Below are 15,513 nucleotides of genomic sequence, written 5' to 3' on the forward strand. Positions count from 1 at the left end.
CTAATCCACCACTTTTGTTCTTGAAATTTCAAGGTCTAGGACCTAAAAAATAGGGTTCCTGTGCGATACTGGGAGCACATTGTAACCCTCAAGACATGTTTGAGGATTACTGTATGATGCATGTAATGAATTAGCATGATTTCAGCCGCACAGTATATGCAGCATGCTGTATGGATATATTTCAGTTCAGAGCACACAGCATTTTGTATTCCAGATCTGAATTGTGCCAGTGGTCATCTCAGAGGCTTGGTCTTGATTCTGCCCCAGCTGCTCTGGCATTGTTCAGTGTTCAGCAATAGACATACCACCCCAAAATGTCACAGGAAATTTCAATTTTACAGGGAACAACAGGGAAGGGAGAGCAAACATGCAAAAAAGGCCTCTCATTCTTCCCCACACAAAAGGAGCATACAACAAACAATCTTAAAGCAGCAAAGTCATTTCATGGGAATTCCTGTTTCATGGGAAGAGAAGGCAACTGAACAAACCTTCCTCTGTCAACACACTATAAGTTACTTGCCACACATATGCATGTACCCACTTTCAGGAAAATCCTTGTCTGATTCATGTAGATAGGAAAGACCCAACCACGGAAATGTGTGCTACCACACTTGTTCTCACACAGACAGGTGCATCTCTTCCTTCACACAGGCATCCTTGCAGGCAAAACCTCCATTCCTTATCTGCAGCCAGAGGAAACTGAGAAACAAGCGGCCAAGCAGCCAACCACAACCCAGACACAATCAGACCAAATCACGTGCAATCAGACTGAAACAAAATGTGTAACTTGTGAAAATAGTCGGTTTCTCTTCTCTCTTCATATATTTCAGATTCATGTTTTCTTTTTGCAAATTCAGAGAAATGACTTTATCTGATTGATGTTCAAGAAGCTTGCTTTCATTTAACACTCACGCTATTTATTTTTGATAGCTCTTGATTTTTAAAAAATGTCATATTTGTTCAAACACAATTTGTTCAAACACCTCTTTTTGACAAGAAACTAATATATTTGTGTGCACGTATATGTCTACACATAAATACACATGCATTCACAACCATATATATATTCACATACAGCTATATAATCTTTTGAAATTTAGCATATTTATCATTTATCATTTGCATATGAAGAAAAATATTTTAAAACTACTACGAGTCACTTTCACATGGTTAATACTGGAGATTACTTCAACTGTACTAAGTAACAGTCACTTACTTTAATGTTATTTGCATTAATTCTAAACTTACTACATAATGTCTACTCCACTAACAGCCAGTAACCGATCTGAATAACACTATGTAATGTGAAATTGTGGGAAATAACACAAACAACTTATTTTATACTACGGTGAAGCAAAGAAACCTTGTAATCGAAAGTGAATTTTGTAAATTAAAGCAGTTCTGATCCAAAATAATTTGTTTCCCAATTAAATACTTTGTTCTTTAGCTGGTGTTTATTAATAGCATTTTCAAGTAACATGTGCTGTAGGAAAATCATACTGATTCACTGAATTATGGACATAGAAAAAAAAAAACAACACACATATAACATGCTAGGATTTAGGCAATTAATTCTGCCAAATCTTCCGTATAATACATAATTTCTTACAAATAATTTATTGGTTTTTTTTTGTGTTTTTTTTTTTGTTTTGTTTTGTTTTTGTTTTTTTCTTATCTGGTTATCTTACATTTAAGTAATAGAAGCTAAAGTAATATTTTGACTTTACATCAATATTTCTATGGCTATAGAGCTTTTTTTATCCTATAAGATGGTATTTCCGTAGAGTTCTATATGGCAGCTCTATTTTGCTTCAAAATACTGAAGGATGCTTAAATACCGAATAAATGTGCTCTCTCAAAAAAACTACTTGTGATTTCATCTACTTTTACACATTTTAAAAAATACTAAATGTAATACCTCTGTCTTCCTATTGCCTAAATAAATTCCTCTCTCTGTAGTACCAATTGTATTTAACAAATGGTAGCAAGAGCTGTCGAGCACTAAATTCGGCATTTTCAAAAGCCACGAACAAAGAATAGCTCCTGAACAATCCTTTTTAAATTCACGAATTCAATGCATGTGTGCGACCACTTTTCATTTAAGAGCAACTCTACTGAAAATGCAAAATTGCATAAAAATTATGTCCTCCATCAAGTTTTCATTGACATTTCCTACGACTAGTTCCTGTCTGATCACAGAATGAAGGCATGAAGAGGCTTCACACACTGGTACCGGACTTCAATCCTAAAGAAACCTTTTCATGGCAGGATTTGCAAACGTAAAGCCCAATATGACATTTCCAGGTGACAACAGCAGTTCCTAACTTACTGACCCACTCAGAAATTTCTGCAGAGGAGCGCAGATCTCGCTATACCCAATACAAATTCAGAATAACGGTGCGAGGTATTGCAAAGAAACTTCACCAATTTCTCCAAAGAGTCCAGACCCCGAACACCGATCTGCCGCGATGGGAGCCGGGCGAACGAGGGGAGCAGCAAAAAGGGCAAGGGATGCTCGAGGGGATGCTCGGCGGGAGGAACTCCTGGGGATATCTGAGGAGGGGCTGCAGCACGGCGGCTCCATCACCCTCGGTCCCATCTCCCCATCCCCATCCCCCCCGGCCCCATCTCCCCATCTCCATCACCCACAACCCCATCGCCCCCAGCCCCATCGCCCCTGGCCCACACAGTGGATCTCTCCGGGCTCCCCCCCCACGCCCTCTCTGCTCCTCGGGGAACCCCTCTTGGGGTCTCGGACCCCCGGGGCCGCCCTCCCCGCCCCGTCCCCGCACTCCACCGCCCTTACCCGCTGCGGGAGGACTCTGCCCGGCCGGGAGGGACGGCTCGGAGCCCCCCGCTCCGCCGGGCGCTGCCCTCGCTCTGCCGGCGGCAGCGCGGCCGGCCCCGATCCGCCCCCCCTGCGCCCCCCGCACGGCGGCTTCCTCCTCCTCCCCCTCCGCCGCTCCCCGCCCAGGATAACGCCCACCGCGGCGCCCCGACTCCCCCTTAATTCCCCTCGCCCCCCAAAAGCCTCCTCCAGGGATCCCCGACGGCCCCCGAGGGGCGCGGAGTCCCCCCGAGGCAGAGGCGGTCCCGGGAGCGGCCGCGAAGTGCAGCGGGGGGGGGGGGGGGGGGGTAGCTCGGGAGGTGGAGGGGATTCCCCTTGTAGCTGTACTTTAAAAAGAGGAGTTTCTTTTAAAGCTGGGGGGTGGGGGGGGGGGGGGGGAGATGGAAAAATCTTCCAAAGCTTTCCTCGGCGGCGCCTGACACCACTTTTGGTTTATTATCGTGGTGTTCGGGGAGCTGCAGGTATGGGTGAGGATGGCTAGAAATGGAAATCCCTGCTTCATAGAAAGCACTCGCAGGAAACAAAATTAGGAATTTCTTTGAGGTATGAAACGATTTATGGCACAGCTGGTATGTAAAATATAACCATCAAACGTCTTGTCATAATCAAATATTTCCTAAATCCGGACTAAGCAACATCGGTTTTGAAAGATGTCGTTCCCTATAAATGCCTTTAACGCCTGGCAGAAGATTCTTATGAGCATGTTGACAAAGGGAATAGCCCGGGTTATTTGATTAGTGTCCATGTAATCTGAATATTGGCTTGTATCGGAAAAAGAAACGTCAAGCCTTTAATGCTTTTGAAAGGGCGGGTTTTCGCTACAATTAGGGAGTAATCTCACACCGATAACGGGGCGAGGCACCTCCGGGCTCGGTACGCGCTATAACGGGGCCGGGGCCGGGGCCGGGGCCGCGCATCCCCCGGGGCCGAGCACGGGCAGCGCCGAGCCCCCCACCGGGATCTGGGTGCTGCCGGCCCCATCGCCCCCCCGGGCCGGGCCAGGAAGGCATCTCGGCACACCGGGACGGGCAATCCCCACTGCGCTTCGTGCCGCAAGCGCTCACGTTTGCGCGGCTTTTGCGCAAATAGCTACAGAAGGAGTGAGAAGGGGGTGAGCAGACGTGGCGAGACTCTCTCCCGTTCCGTACCCGGTGCCTGTCCAGCCGAATTCGTCCCGGGCCTTCCCCAGTCCGCCCCGGTGAGGACGCCAGGCTGGGAAGCCCGGCGGTGGCTCTGGGGACGGCCGCAAGCCACCCGCTGCGCCCGCGTTTGCGGGACGGCCGGGGGCTCCCAGCATCAGTCGCGATAATCACTGGGCAGTGCCAATCGCGACCTGCCCGGGACACGGCGCCGGGACAAGGGGCTGGGGCTGCGGAGCGGCTGCAGGAAGGCGCAGGCTGCCGACGCTAGTGGGCACCGTCGGGGCGGAGCGGGAGGACGGGGGATTCCTGCTGCCCAGCAGCCGCTTGCTCATTTTTTGTGAATGTCACCAGGGAGGATGTGGGTTTCTTGGATTTCTCCATGATCTAAGTAATCGCTGGGTCCGAGCTGGCCGGCGCACAAAAAAACTTTTCAAGTGGTTAACTCGGGCCATGCGCTCGTCTTCGAACCGCGCAGGGATTTAACCGGGAGAGTGGAAAACCGGGGGGCTGCTACGGGGCAGGGGCTCGGGGCGGCGGGGGCGAGCCGCGTCCACGCGTGTCCGTGTCGTGCGTGGAGGAAAGGGACCGATGGGTGCATGGGGACACGGCCCGGGACAGAGCCCCTTGGGGCTGCAGGGAGCACCCCGTGGCCCTTGCAGCCGTGCTGTGCCTCGCCGGGGGCCGTGCGCCCCCTCGGCGCAGGCTTTGTCGCCGGGAGGAGGTGTCACTTTCTGCTCGTGGCTCCCGAAAAGCGGCCGGAGCCCCCCCCCCCCATGACCGCTCGGCTCCCCAGGAGAAGCGGCCCCCAGCGAAGCGATGGGTGTTTGGGGGGCGGCGTGCCAGCACCCCACGGGGGATGCGAATCGCCTCGCCCTTGAATCTTGCTCGAAAGCCTCCCCCCAAGAAAGAGGGAAACGTCTAGTCCCAAGCCCGTCATGCAAAGTGACTCCGCTCGCATCCCTCCCCGTGGCTCTTTTCATTAATTAGGAGCTGCAGCGGCTGTGGGGGAGGGAGAAGCGGCTGGCAGCCAGCAGTTATGCAAAATTTGGAGGCAGCATCCAGATGAGCTGGGGCAGCTCTTCGGGGCAGCGCTTTGTGCCCTGCGGGTGGCAGGCGGGTGGGATTCTGCTGCCCCCATCAAAAGATTTTCGTTTCAGCGTTATTCATTGCCTGCTGGACGCAGCGAGAGAAAACTCAGTTTTCTACCACAGCAACGAAGCAATTCGCCGTGACATAAGACAGGCGTGAAAACGCCGTCCTTTCGCCCCTCCCCAGGCAAGAAACTTTGCAATTACCCTCGTCCCCTGCAACCCAATTTCGCACATGTGCCCGCACCACGTACTCCCCCCCTCGCCTCTGCTTTCTCCCAGGTTTTTGCAATGATGCCCTAGAGCGACCTGGTTCCCCTCTCCCCACTACCCCTCTCCTCCCGGAGCAGCCCGGGAAGGGATGGGACGGGACGGGAGGCTCTCCTCTCCCTTCCCCCGGTCTCCCCACTCGCAGCAGCCTTTCCCCGCTCGGCATCCCGGAACAGGAAAGTCCCGCTTCAGCTTTCCCCCATAAGATCCTGTCTCCCCCCGCCGCTCCCCTCCCTCTGCCCCTTCCTGCCGCCGGCCCTCGCGTAGGGAGCCGCTCCGCGCCCTGCGGGACCGGGGCTGAGCCGCTGGGGGCAGGCGCTGGGGCATGGGGACAGGGCTCTGGGGACCCTCCGGCCGGGCTCAGCCCCCAGCCCTGAGCCAGCCCTGAGCCAGCGGGCAGGGCTGTCCGGAGCCCGCGGGGCTGAGCTGAGATCCTGAAGTCAGTGGTGGTGAGGTTGTTTTTTGTGGTTTTTCTTTTTCTTTTTTTTTTTTTTTTTTTTTTTTTCTCCTCCCTTGGCGCTTCCGAACATACTGTAAGGTCGGCAGCCAGAGGGAGACTGGGGGAGGAAGAAGACTTAAGGAAGGGAAAAGATGGCGAGTTGCAGGAGCGGCGTGGAGAAAGCGGCGTTTTTGTGCTGCTTCTTGCTGGCGAGCGGGAGCCTAACCTCCTGCGCCCGGCCCGAGGAGGAGGAAGAGCAAGAAGAGCAGCGCTCCTGTCACGGTGCCTTTGATCTCTACTTCATTCTGGACAAGTAAGTGACAGCCACGTTTAAAAACCTTTATTCACCCCTCACTGCCTCCTTGCATCAGCAGGGACGTTGCTTTCCCCTCTCCTCCGGTTTCTTCAGGTGCCTTCCCCACATCTCCCCTGGTGCTCAGCATGATGCGTGGGGCAGGGGGCTCAGTTTTGCTCCCCCAAACTTGTGCGGTTCTCAAGGGCAGCATTTATGGGAGCCCTGTGCTTTATCACAGGGCTAGTCACACATGCGAACCCAGGAGATCAGGTCACCATCAGGTTGCACGGTGTGTGAGCTGTGGGTGTTGGGTTCGAGGGGACAGTGGTCAGTGCCCCCAGTACTTCTGGAGTCTGGTGCCAGGGCTTTGGCAAAGTGCTGAAATGCTGCCTGTGGCACTAAGCCATCAGTGCGGTCTGTGCAGAGCTACCTAAAGTTAAGATTCAAGTGCTTGTATGTAACAGTTGCCTTTTTCACATGCTTGTGGTATAGTTTTATAAAATTTGTTTCTGATCAGCTTCTTTAGAATTGCCTAAATCTATGTCTGAGTTACATCTATTGAAATATGTTGGCAAACACTTTTCTTTAATATCACGCTATTCTAATTTAGATATGGCCTGAGGGTTTGGTTAAGCTCACATTTGTAGACACGTTACAGCAAGTACCAGTGAAGTCAGTGGTAAATTAGCACACCCACAGGTGGTTCTCAGAAGGCCCACGTTTGTTTTTCTTGGTGCACTGCTTTGGCTTGACAACCAAGGGTTACACTCCAGGAGTAAATTGTTGGTCTTCTGCATACAGTGAGTGTGATGGTCATCTTACCCAGTACATCCTGGATTATGTGACAGGATGTGACATGGTACTATGAAAAACGAAGCCTTTTCTTTGTGATCCTTGCACGTAAGCCAGGTACTAAGTCTGCATTGTGCTGTTTCCCGGCTGGGAGAACTGTTCAGTCCATCAGGCCTTCTGCACAGCCTGCATCAGGCAAAAAGCTGCCACCGCTCAGGAGCCAGCAAGTCCCTATGTTCCAGAAGAAGAGAAAAGCATCATTAGTAAAGATTCTGCTTTTAGAGCAAAATGGTCTGAAGACTACCATAGACATTCTGCTTTTCTAAAAGATGTGCTAACACATTGTCTGGGGGTTTTGTTGATTATTATTATTTTTTTTTTATTACACTGAACTTGTTCCTGAAGGCCCCTTCCTGTCTGGAAGGAGCTCCGTGAGGGGCTAGCGTTAGCGCTCAAATTTGCACTCGTCACAGTTTCAAGGCACACCTGGTACTGTTATGTCCACTTCCTCTACTGAGATCCCAGTAACAGTAAATGTTGGTGATTGCAATATGGGTTCTCTGTGTAGCATGGTATGTCTTCCGAGCGATTTCCTTGTCTACAATACCATTGTGCACCCCTAGCAATCAGCACACAGCATTCCTGTGCTACTTCTCTTCTGTAAATCAGAAGGTGCTTTCCTGGAGTGGTTGCTGTTCTCAGTCACATTGTATTTGAGGAGATCAAGGCAGAGAACAAAGTGACTTGCTCAGAGTTAGGTATGTCAAGCAATAGAATGCTGGTTGTGCAATTAAGATCCCCTTTAGTGTTGTGGACCCAAAATAATGTTTTCTTTTAGCAGGCTATGGGTCTTGCTTCTTGGCCCAGGGCTGTTTCCTCTGTGCATTGCTCCACATCAGACCAGACCTATCGTGGTTGGTATAAAAGTCATGCATTTAGGTTTCAGTGGGAAAATTCTCTTTGTGTTTAGTTGTAAACTGCGTCCTCATAACCTTCAAGAGGCTGAAAGAGGATATCTTGGGTAAAAAGCTACAGTAAAAGCTATTTGAGCCTGGGTAGATTTAGAATCCATTTCCACTCCTACAGGCCAGTGGCAGAGCTGCTTCTGGCCTTGATGAGGCTGCATTACAATCCACATGGGTAATATTAGAGTGGCAGATCTCAGGAGACATAGGTCCCATGCTGCTTCCCTGCTGTAACACAATGTGTATGGTACTCAGAGAGAGTGTACGTGCTGGCTGCTGGTGTTTAGTCACAGATATATCCAGTGACATCTGGCACGACATGAACACTTGTTGAGGCAGCAGGTAGATAGACTTCGGATCTTGGGACAATTCTTTAGAAAGGAGCTAGAGATTAGTGCTGAGAAGGGTCAGGGTATTCCTGGTAGGGAGAAGGCAGGAAGCCAGTTATAAGCAGCTGGTCAAATCTGGAGGTGTGATGGATGTGTTTTACAGCTGGATCCATGCTCATGCATATCTAGGAAGTATCCTGGCTCTAATTTCTAATGGGAGAATCCAAAGAGGAAAAACACTGGTATACTGGTAGGTATCCCCACATCTCCAGGGCCCTTTGCTGGTGCCTTGCCATTATGGAGCTAGATACATTCAGTCTTAATTAGATGTGTAACAATGGGATTGAAGCATTGACTCTGTGAAAACCCTGGGTTTTAATCCTGTGATCCTGTAGCACACTCTTTAGCTGAATGACATACCCTGTCTGTGAAGTCAGCCTGGGTGAAGCAAAATCACTTTAAATCTGCTTTGCTTCCCTGTAGAAAGATGTAATCTCTCATCTGTAGGAAGCAAACTGGAAGAAGACAGCAAACCATTCTCCTTATGCATGTAGGCACTGTGTGTTACTGCAATGACTTTATTGGGTCATGACTTTCTTTTCGTTCTGCCAGGCGAAGTCTGTGGGGAATCTAATCCTGCAGGCAAGAACCATCAGAGGGAAAAGATCATCTGCTTGTGAAGTTATCGGTATAATGTATGTGGTGCCAATTAGAAAGAGAAACTCACTGAATTCTTACAGCTTTTCTTTTCCTGAAGTTGACTGTAGCCCTTTATGTTAACTTTATGGGATAGGCAAGATCAGAGCAGCGGAACTAAGCCTTGGATGTCCAAGAAACTGGCATAGTGAAAGGGAAAAGCAGCATGTGTGGAAGGGAGACCTGCTACTGTACTCCTTAGGGTTGTCTGACCATGTCAGAGCCCCAGTAGGTCTGTCTTGTCTCTGGGAATACTTAAATAAGCAAATCTCTTGAAGCTACAAGAACTGGACACTTGCTGGCTACAGAAGTGGCTGCCTAGAGTCTGCAAACTTGTGCTGTCTGTATGTCATACTCCGAGTTATGCAAGCTTGAGCTTATTTGTATGTGTATTGGAAGGCTTCAAAGTATTATACTGAAGCAGCAGAGATTTTTCTGTTTGTAGCCAAGTGGAGTCCTGTGCATGAGGTAAAGCAATATACCATGCTGTTGGTATACTCATTTCTCCTGTGGCATATGGTGAGATCGTGATAGAAGAAGGTGATAACAAAGACCTAATGTTCATCTTTAAACAACCATAGCTATTAAGTTAAAACAGGTAAATGGGTAGCTGAGCACTCTTCACTTGCTTTGGTTGTCAAAGTGCTTGAAGGACTTCTTTCAGACCCATCCCGAACTGCTGAGGACATGTCCTCTTAGGGCTTTAGCTGCTTGACTATTCTGGTCTTGTATTGACATCCTTGTGCTTGAGTATGTAAACACTTCCCCTTCATCCCTGCCTTGCTGTTAACATCCAGCTGTTGTTTGTAATCATATTGCAACGCACTTGCACAGCAAAAAGGATGACTGACCTCTAGTGTTTTCTAATTATAACCATGCCTGGTGGCATCATAATGATTAGTGCAACAAATATAAGTCCTGATTTTAAAAGGGTTTCCAACTCTGCCATAAATATTTGCTCTTGGCAATTCTTAATATGACAGATCTGAGCTTCTGTATTTACCAAATACAAAGAAAGATCTTTGGTTATTTTTTGACTGTAGGACAGGATGGAAAATTGGGGGGGGGGAGGGGGGAGCAAGGGAGAATGTGAGATTCTAAAAAGTATTTTTTTTCCTGCTGGGATGTTTGCTAAAATTGTTTGGATTTTGAGGTAAAAGGAGCTGTGCTTCCTTGAGAAAATGTTTCATTTTTCCACAGCGCAGACCATGGATGTGCAGATGTCTGAAGGCCCTGGCTGACTTTCTTTTAGAGCAGCAATTGTTTTTTTGGGGGCTGGACCAACTACCCTTTCTCATCTTCCCCCTGAACTTGTGGATAGTCCCTCTTCACAGTATTCCTGTCTCTTGGGCCCCCAACAGTCTTGCTTTTCACATCAGTTCTGCTTCTCCTGTGCTTATAGCAGCAACTTTGCTAAAGACATCAGCACAATGTAGCTGGTTGAGCCTTCTCCCTGGTAATCCGTTTTGCAGATGCCTTCCTTTACCCTTGCTAAGCCACTCTCCAGAGGTCAGCACCACTGGGTAGGGAACTGGTGCAGGAGAGCACAATCTCTGCTGATTAGATGGGAAATTAACTTCCCTGTCTCCTCTTTTTTTTTTTTTTTTTTTCCCCCTTGGTTGTTCCCCCCCAGACACTTCACCTTGAAAAAAACAGTTGTTTTGTGGGAATTGTTGGGTGGGAAATGAGTTGATACTTCCTCAAATTTTAGGCGAGCCAGAAGGCCATCAGAACAAAAGGCATTTCAGTAGCTGCTATTCTGGACCATGTTTTTAATCACTTTAAGGCAAGTATAGTGCATTGATGATCTCCAGATTATTCCCCACCCCATATGTCTTATTTAAAGCAAACAAAGAAGAGTCCAGTAAACACGTTTTACTCCTATTCTCCCAAGAATGCACGATTTCCTTGCCAATTTTTTGAATGAATTTAGCACTCATGAAAATCATGAATTACAAGCACTGGTGAGAGCAAGTAGTTTTGGCTTTAGACTCTCACTGGAACCCTCTGCCTTTCTCCCTGCATTCACGTGGTCCCAGTCCCCCAGTGTTGGGGCAGAGCTGGCCCAGGGAGTTCCTACAGCTCCTTTCTGCAGCATCTTGGACTGATGCAGTTCTGTGCATGGGTGCTACGCAGGGCATGAGGAGTGGAGCTAACAATGTTGTGGTCGGAAATTGGAGTGCTGGCAGAGATAGGTACCTGAACATGTGTTCTGTCACCTCACCCCATTGCTTTTGAAAAATCTCGTATTTCACTTCTAACTTCAAACACTGCTGAACTCCATTTTGGTGAGCAAGGATATCTGCCTGTTGCAGCCAGAGTTAAGTTCACTGTAAGATTTGGGACCTGAGGCAGGTAATAAACTGCATATCAAGATTGAGAGGACTCAATGTCAGAGTAGAAGTATCAGTTTTGTTCCTTAGACTTCATTGACTGCCATATATATTTAAAAATAGTTGTCTAGTGTCTGTATCTTTTCCTTTTCTGTCTGACTTCTTTTCCCCTTTATAATGTAAACTCATCATCTACATGACACCTCTCATAGTCTCCAACTGCCTGTAAGCAATATTCTTTATTGTTTTCAAAACATAGCCTGTTGGTATTTTGCCTTTGTATCTTCCTTTGTTGTGGTTATGTTGCAGCCAGTGTTGGGATTTCCTTACAACCAGGTATAATTGTATGGAATGTTCCAAAGGAAATTTTTATTCAGCTTCAGACATACCTATGTTATTGGAACCAGGCTTTATTTGTTTGCATTTTGTCTGATATTATTCTGCCAGATTTGCCTTTTGGAAGGGAAGAATTCCCTTCCCCCTGCACCAAGAAAAATTTCTTTGTTAAACCCAAGACAACGCTAATGGGTAGCAGTTATTTGACATAAAATGTGTACAGTTAACGGGGGAAAAAAAGCCATGGCAGCTTGTCATTTGCAGTCTATTTAGGCATGTAACTACATCTGATTTATTTGGGGCTTGAGCCAAGGAAGTAAACTGTAAGATTCCCCCTGACTTAGGGTTTCAGTTTGCTTGAGCTCAGTGATTGAGAATTTCATTACTTTTGTAATGAAGCTTGCAGGCCAAATGCTGACATGCAATGCAGTCTGAGTTGTTACAAGGTGTGGTAACACGAAACCTTTTCATCTCAAACAGGGAGACAATGAAGTGACTCCTGTGAGTTCTTGACAGTGCCAGAGCCTTGCTTCCCTGCTCACAGTTACTGCTTGCACCTTGTTACAAGTGCTGCAGCCTGACTGGGACTGAGGGCTCTGCTTTGCTCCCTGTGTTTTGTTCTACAGGACTGGCATGCTAAGACCAGGTCCTCCAGGTTTGGTGCTGCTCAGAGCAGTGCTGGAGCTTTCCTGGGAAGTCTGAAGTAGTTGGATGCAGTCCGAGAGGACCTTCAAATTCTACCTTGCAATGTACTTCTCAGGTGGCTGGGTGTGTCACAAGAGCTGTAATGCTGGAGGACAGGATTTGTGAATTAGACAGCCAGAGCAATGGGTGGTGTTTTGAGGGATGATTTATGTAAGTCAGTGATGTTGCTGCAGATCTTGTCAGTAGTTTTATAAGACAAAGCCATCTGTAAATTAACGGTTTTGTTCATAAAAAAACCTTTTGGATTCAAGTACTTTTGAGTCCTGTGTTTGGTGCACTGGCCTAGGACTAAGAAAAATCTGCTTCCTAGCCGCTTTTCCATATCTTTCTCCTCTCCGCTCCAGTCCCTGTCTTGTCCATTAATATTGTAAGTACTTTGCAGTGAGGACCGCTTTGGAGTGGCCACTTCTGCCAGTGTTTCTAATTGCGTTTGGAGCAGATAATATAAACTAGTTCTTCCTAGCCTGGATGAATCACCCGCTGAAGGTCCCTTCCATGCTTGCAAGAAGCATTGTTTGAGAGAGGAGGGCCCTTGTCACTTTGAATGCTCTGCTGGCTCACAAGAAGGGAGACGAGGGATGGATGAACATGCGCGTGCATGTCTGAAGCCACAACAAACTAGATGCCCCAGGGTTTGCTTTTATTGCAGAGCCATTATTAGCCATGTGCAAGAATTCTCCTGCTGTCTGCAATGTGGTTGTGGCCACAAAGAGCTCTCTCCAAATAACAACAAACTGCCTTATTTCTGAGCAAAGGGCTGTATTGAAGGCCACCATTAGCTCAAGGGGATACTTATAGGGACCAGCAAACTTGATAGCTGTTTTATTCCCCTGACACCACACTCAAACTGAACCCAGAATCAGTAATAACAGGTTTGTGGTTTGTGTTTTTTTTTTCTTTTTTCTTTTTTCTTTTTTTTTTTTTTCCCTCTGGGATCTCTGAAATAGCTGCCATCAGATAATTAGTAAGAGACAGGCAAATGTTGTGTGTGTGTGAAATGTAGGACAAGGGGCAGCTCCTCATTTTCAAGGGGTTTCCCTCTCCTGCTTGAGGCTCTGAGTCCTGCTGCCTGCTCTGTGAGTGTGGTAGTATAAACGTGGGCTGTTTGGACAATGCCTGGGTATTAACTCTCACTATAGAGCTGCAGGTCTGAGGTGTATTGCAGCACTGTGGGCTCCTGGCAGTGAGTTTAGCTATAACTGTGGATCACGTATGTCCTGGGACAGGCACCTCAGACATGACCCCAAAGTAGTAGGGTGGAGTGTGATGGCCTGGGTGCCAAGTCGTCCTGCTTGGCTTCTCTGCCTCCAGTTTCCACTGCCTCTGGGGGCTGCTAGGACAGGAAGGGCTGACTCCAGCCCAGGTTGTGCTGTGCCATCAGCAAGGGTCAGGCATGACTCTGACACCGCTCACTGTGTTTTTTACACTGATGCAGAGCTCCGCTAAGTTGCACGGAGTCACTCCAAAGTAAGCAGGAGCAGAATCGAGGCCTGCGATCACATCACTTCCTTCCGCCCCCAGAAATACTTACCGGCCTCCTCTTTTTTTCCCCTCCCATCCAGCAGTAGCAATGTGAAATTCAGGAAAACGGCAGCAGGAGCAGCAGCTGCTCCTTTAGCGCGGGCCATGAGGCAGGGAGTGCATTCTTTCCTATGTTGTGGTTTGCTGACTCCTCTCTTTGTCTCGTGTGTAATGGGAACTAAGTTTGGGCACTGGGGAGCAAGCTCCCAGCAACTCCTGTGGGTTTTGTGCTCTGGTTGGGCCCAATTCTGATGCCAGTTCCTTAGGTATGGACCAGGGGGAATTCTGCTGGATTTGCTCCAGTCTCAGCCCAGCGAGCCAGCAGCAGAAGCAGCCCCTGATATGTTTGTTCTCTGCAGCATTCTGGCTCTCTGCAGGAGCTGTCTGTTGCTCTGTGTTTGCCTTCACCACGAGAATCGTGTAACTTCTGAGTACTGAGGCCTTGTCTTCCTGCCTGGCTCTGGAGGGTGCATGAGCCACCAGTAAGCGGTGGGTCATTACCCACAGGGGTCTCTGACTGAATGCTCTGCAGGGCGTGTAGGGTTACCTGGCTGCATTGCTGCCACATGGCTTCCCCAACCTGCTGGTGAGGGTGGCCAAGCATGGGTCTTCTACCCGGTGTGCTTTCTACACCGTGCTGATCTGTGTTTGGCTGATGCTTTCCTTATTATTCATAAGTCTTCACTGCTCCCCTGAAATCTTATGGGAGTGGCCAAACAGGCCAGGCAATGAATCTGTTTGGGGTTGGTTACTGATGATGGCAGTTTGGGACAACATGCCAGCTTTGTCTGAGGCTCCTATTAGAACCAGTAGGCTGGTTAACAGGAATTACTTTTTTTTTTTTTTTTTTCCTCTCATTTATCATAGGACTAAAATGGTAAAGGCACCAAAACTGCTGTAAAAGTCAGGCTGTGAAGATGTCCAGGAATAATCTGTGGTGCAGAGAGTATGAAAGACCTCATACTTAATCTAGGATCAGGAACGGTGGAGTTGAAAATGGGTGTCTTTCAAGCATTGACCTTTGTCAGAAATGAGCTAAGAGTATGCTTGGAGGGGTTTAAGTCACAGCCTCCCACTTGCCGTGGAGAAGCAAGGCAGAAACTTCCTAGTTCCATCCAGCCACGCAGCACAGCATGTTAGTTTGTGCTGCCAGCAAAAAGGTTTTTGTGGTATTAAAGCTAAGATGCAGAAAGCAGTGAAATGTCTCGGTATTTTCCCTAATGCTGGGCTACTTCTGTTTCTGTCAGTGTTGGGAGTACTATTTGACAGTAGCGGGCAGCTTAGTATATAGCTTAGCAAAGCTATATACAGTAAAATTGCATTTTGTTGTTGGAAATTTTCATTATTCTATCACTAAAGTGGCCAATTTAGAGAGGAATTGGAGGGGCAGGGAGGGGAAATCATGTCCTTTTGTAAGCCAGGCCACCTCTGGTTCTTGAGGGCTTTGACATTACCAGCATTGGTTGTGTTTGAGCATCAGTGTCAACAGGACAACACCTGAGCTTGAAGGAGTGTGATGGAGGAAGTAGTTAAGTGCTGACCACTTCCCTGGCCCTCTTCATATAAGATTTGGAAACAGTAAAACTTTTCTTGCTAGAGCTTCTGTCTGGCTTTGACATTTCCCAGCTGACAGTCAAGAAATAAGCCATGTGTGGGTGCAGAATTCCTCCCAGTGGAGGAGGAAACCCCCTGCTGCCCTGAAGTGCCTCTGCTCAGCAGGGTTGTAGCTCTGTGACAGTATGCTTCCTGCAAGG

General features: G+C 48.1%; 1 protein-coding gene across 1 annotated transcript in view; it reads left to right on the top strand.

Annotated features, from left to right (window-relative positions):
* Positions 1-5,583: 5,583 nt before the first annotated feature.
* The window catches only part of ANTXRL (ANTXR like), a 55,006-nt gene continuing 45,076 nt past the window's right edge, over positions 5,584-15,513 (top strand). Inside the window, exon 1 of the mRNA XM_082764579.1 lies at positions 5,584-6,100. Within this exon, the coding sequence (XP_082620705.1) occupies positions 5,940-6,100 (161 nt within the window). The 5' untranslated portion in view covers positions 5,584-5,939. The remainder of the gene's footprint in view (positions 6,101-15,513) is intronic.

The sequence above is a fragment of the Aythya marila genome, assembly GCF_965140915.1.
Source record: "Aythya marila genome assembly, chromosome: 7".
In the NCBI taxonomy this organism is placed as follows: Eukaryota; Metazoa; Chordata; class Aves; order Anseriformes; family Anatidae; genus Aythya; species Aythya marila.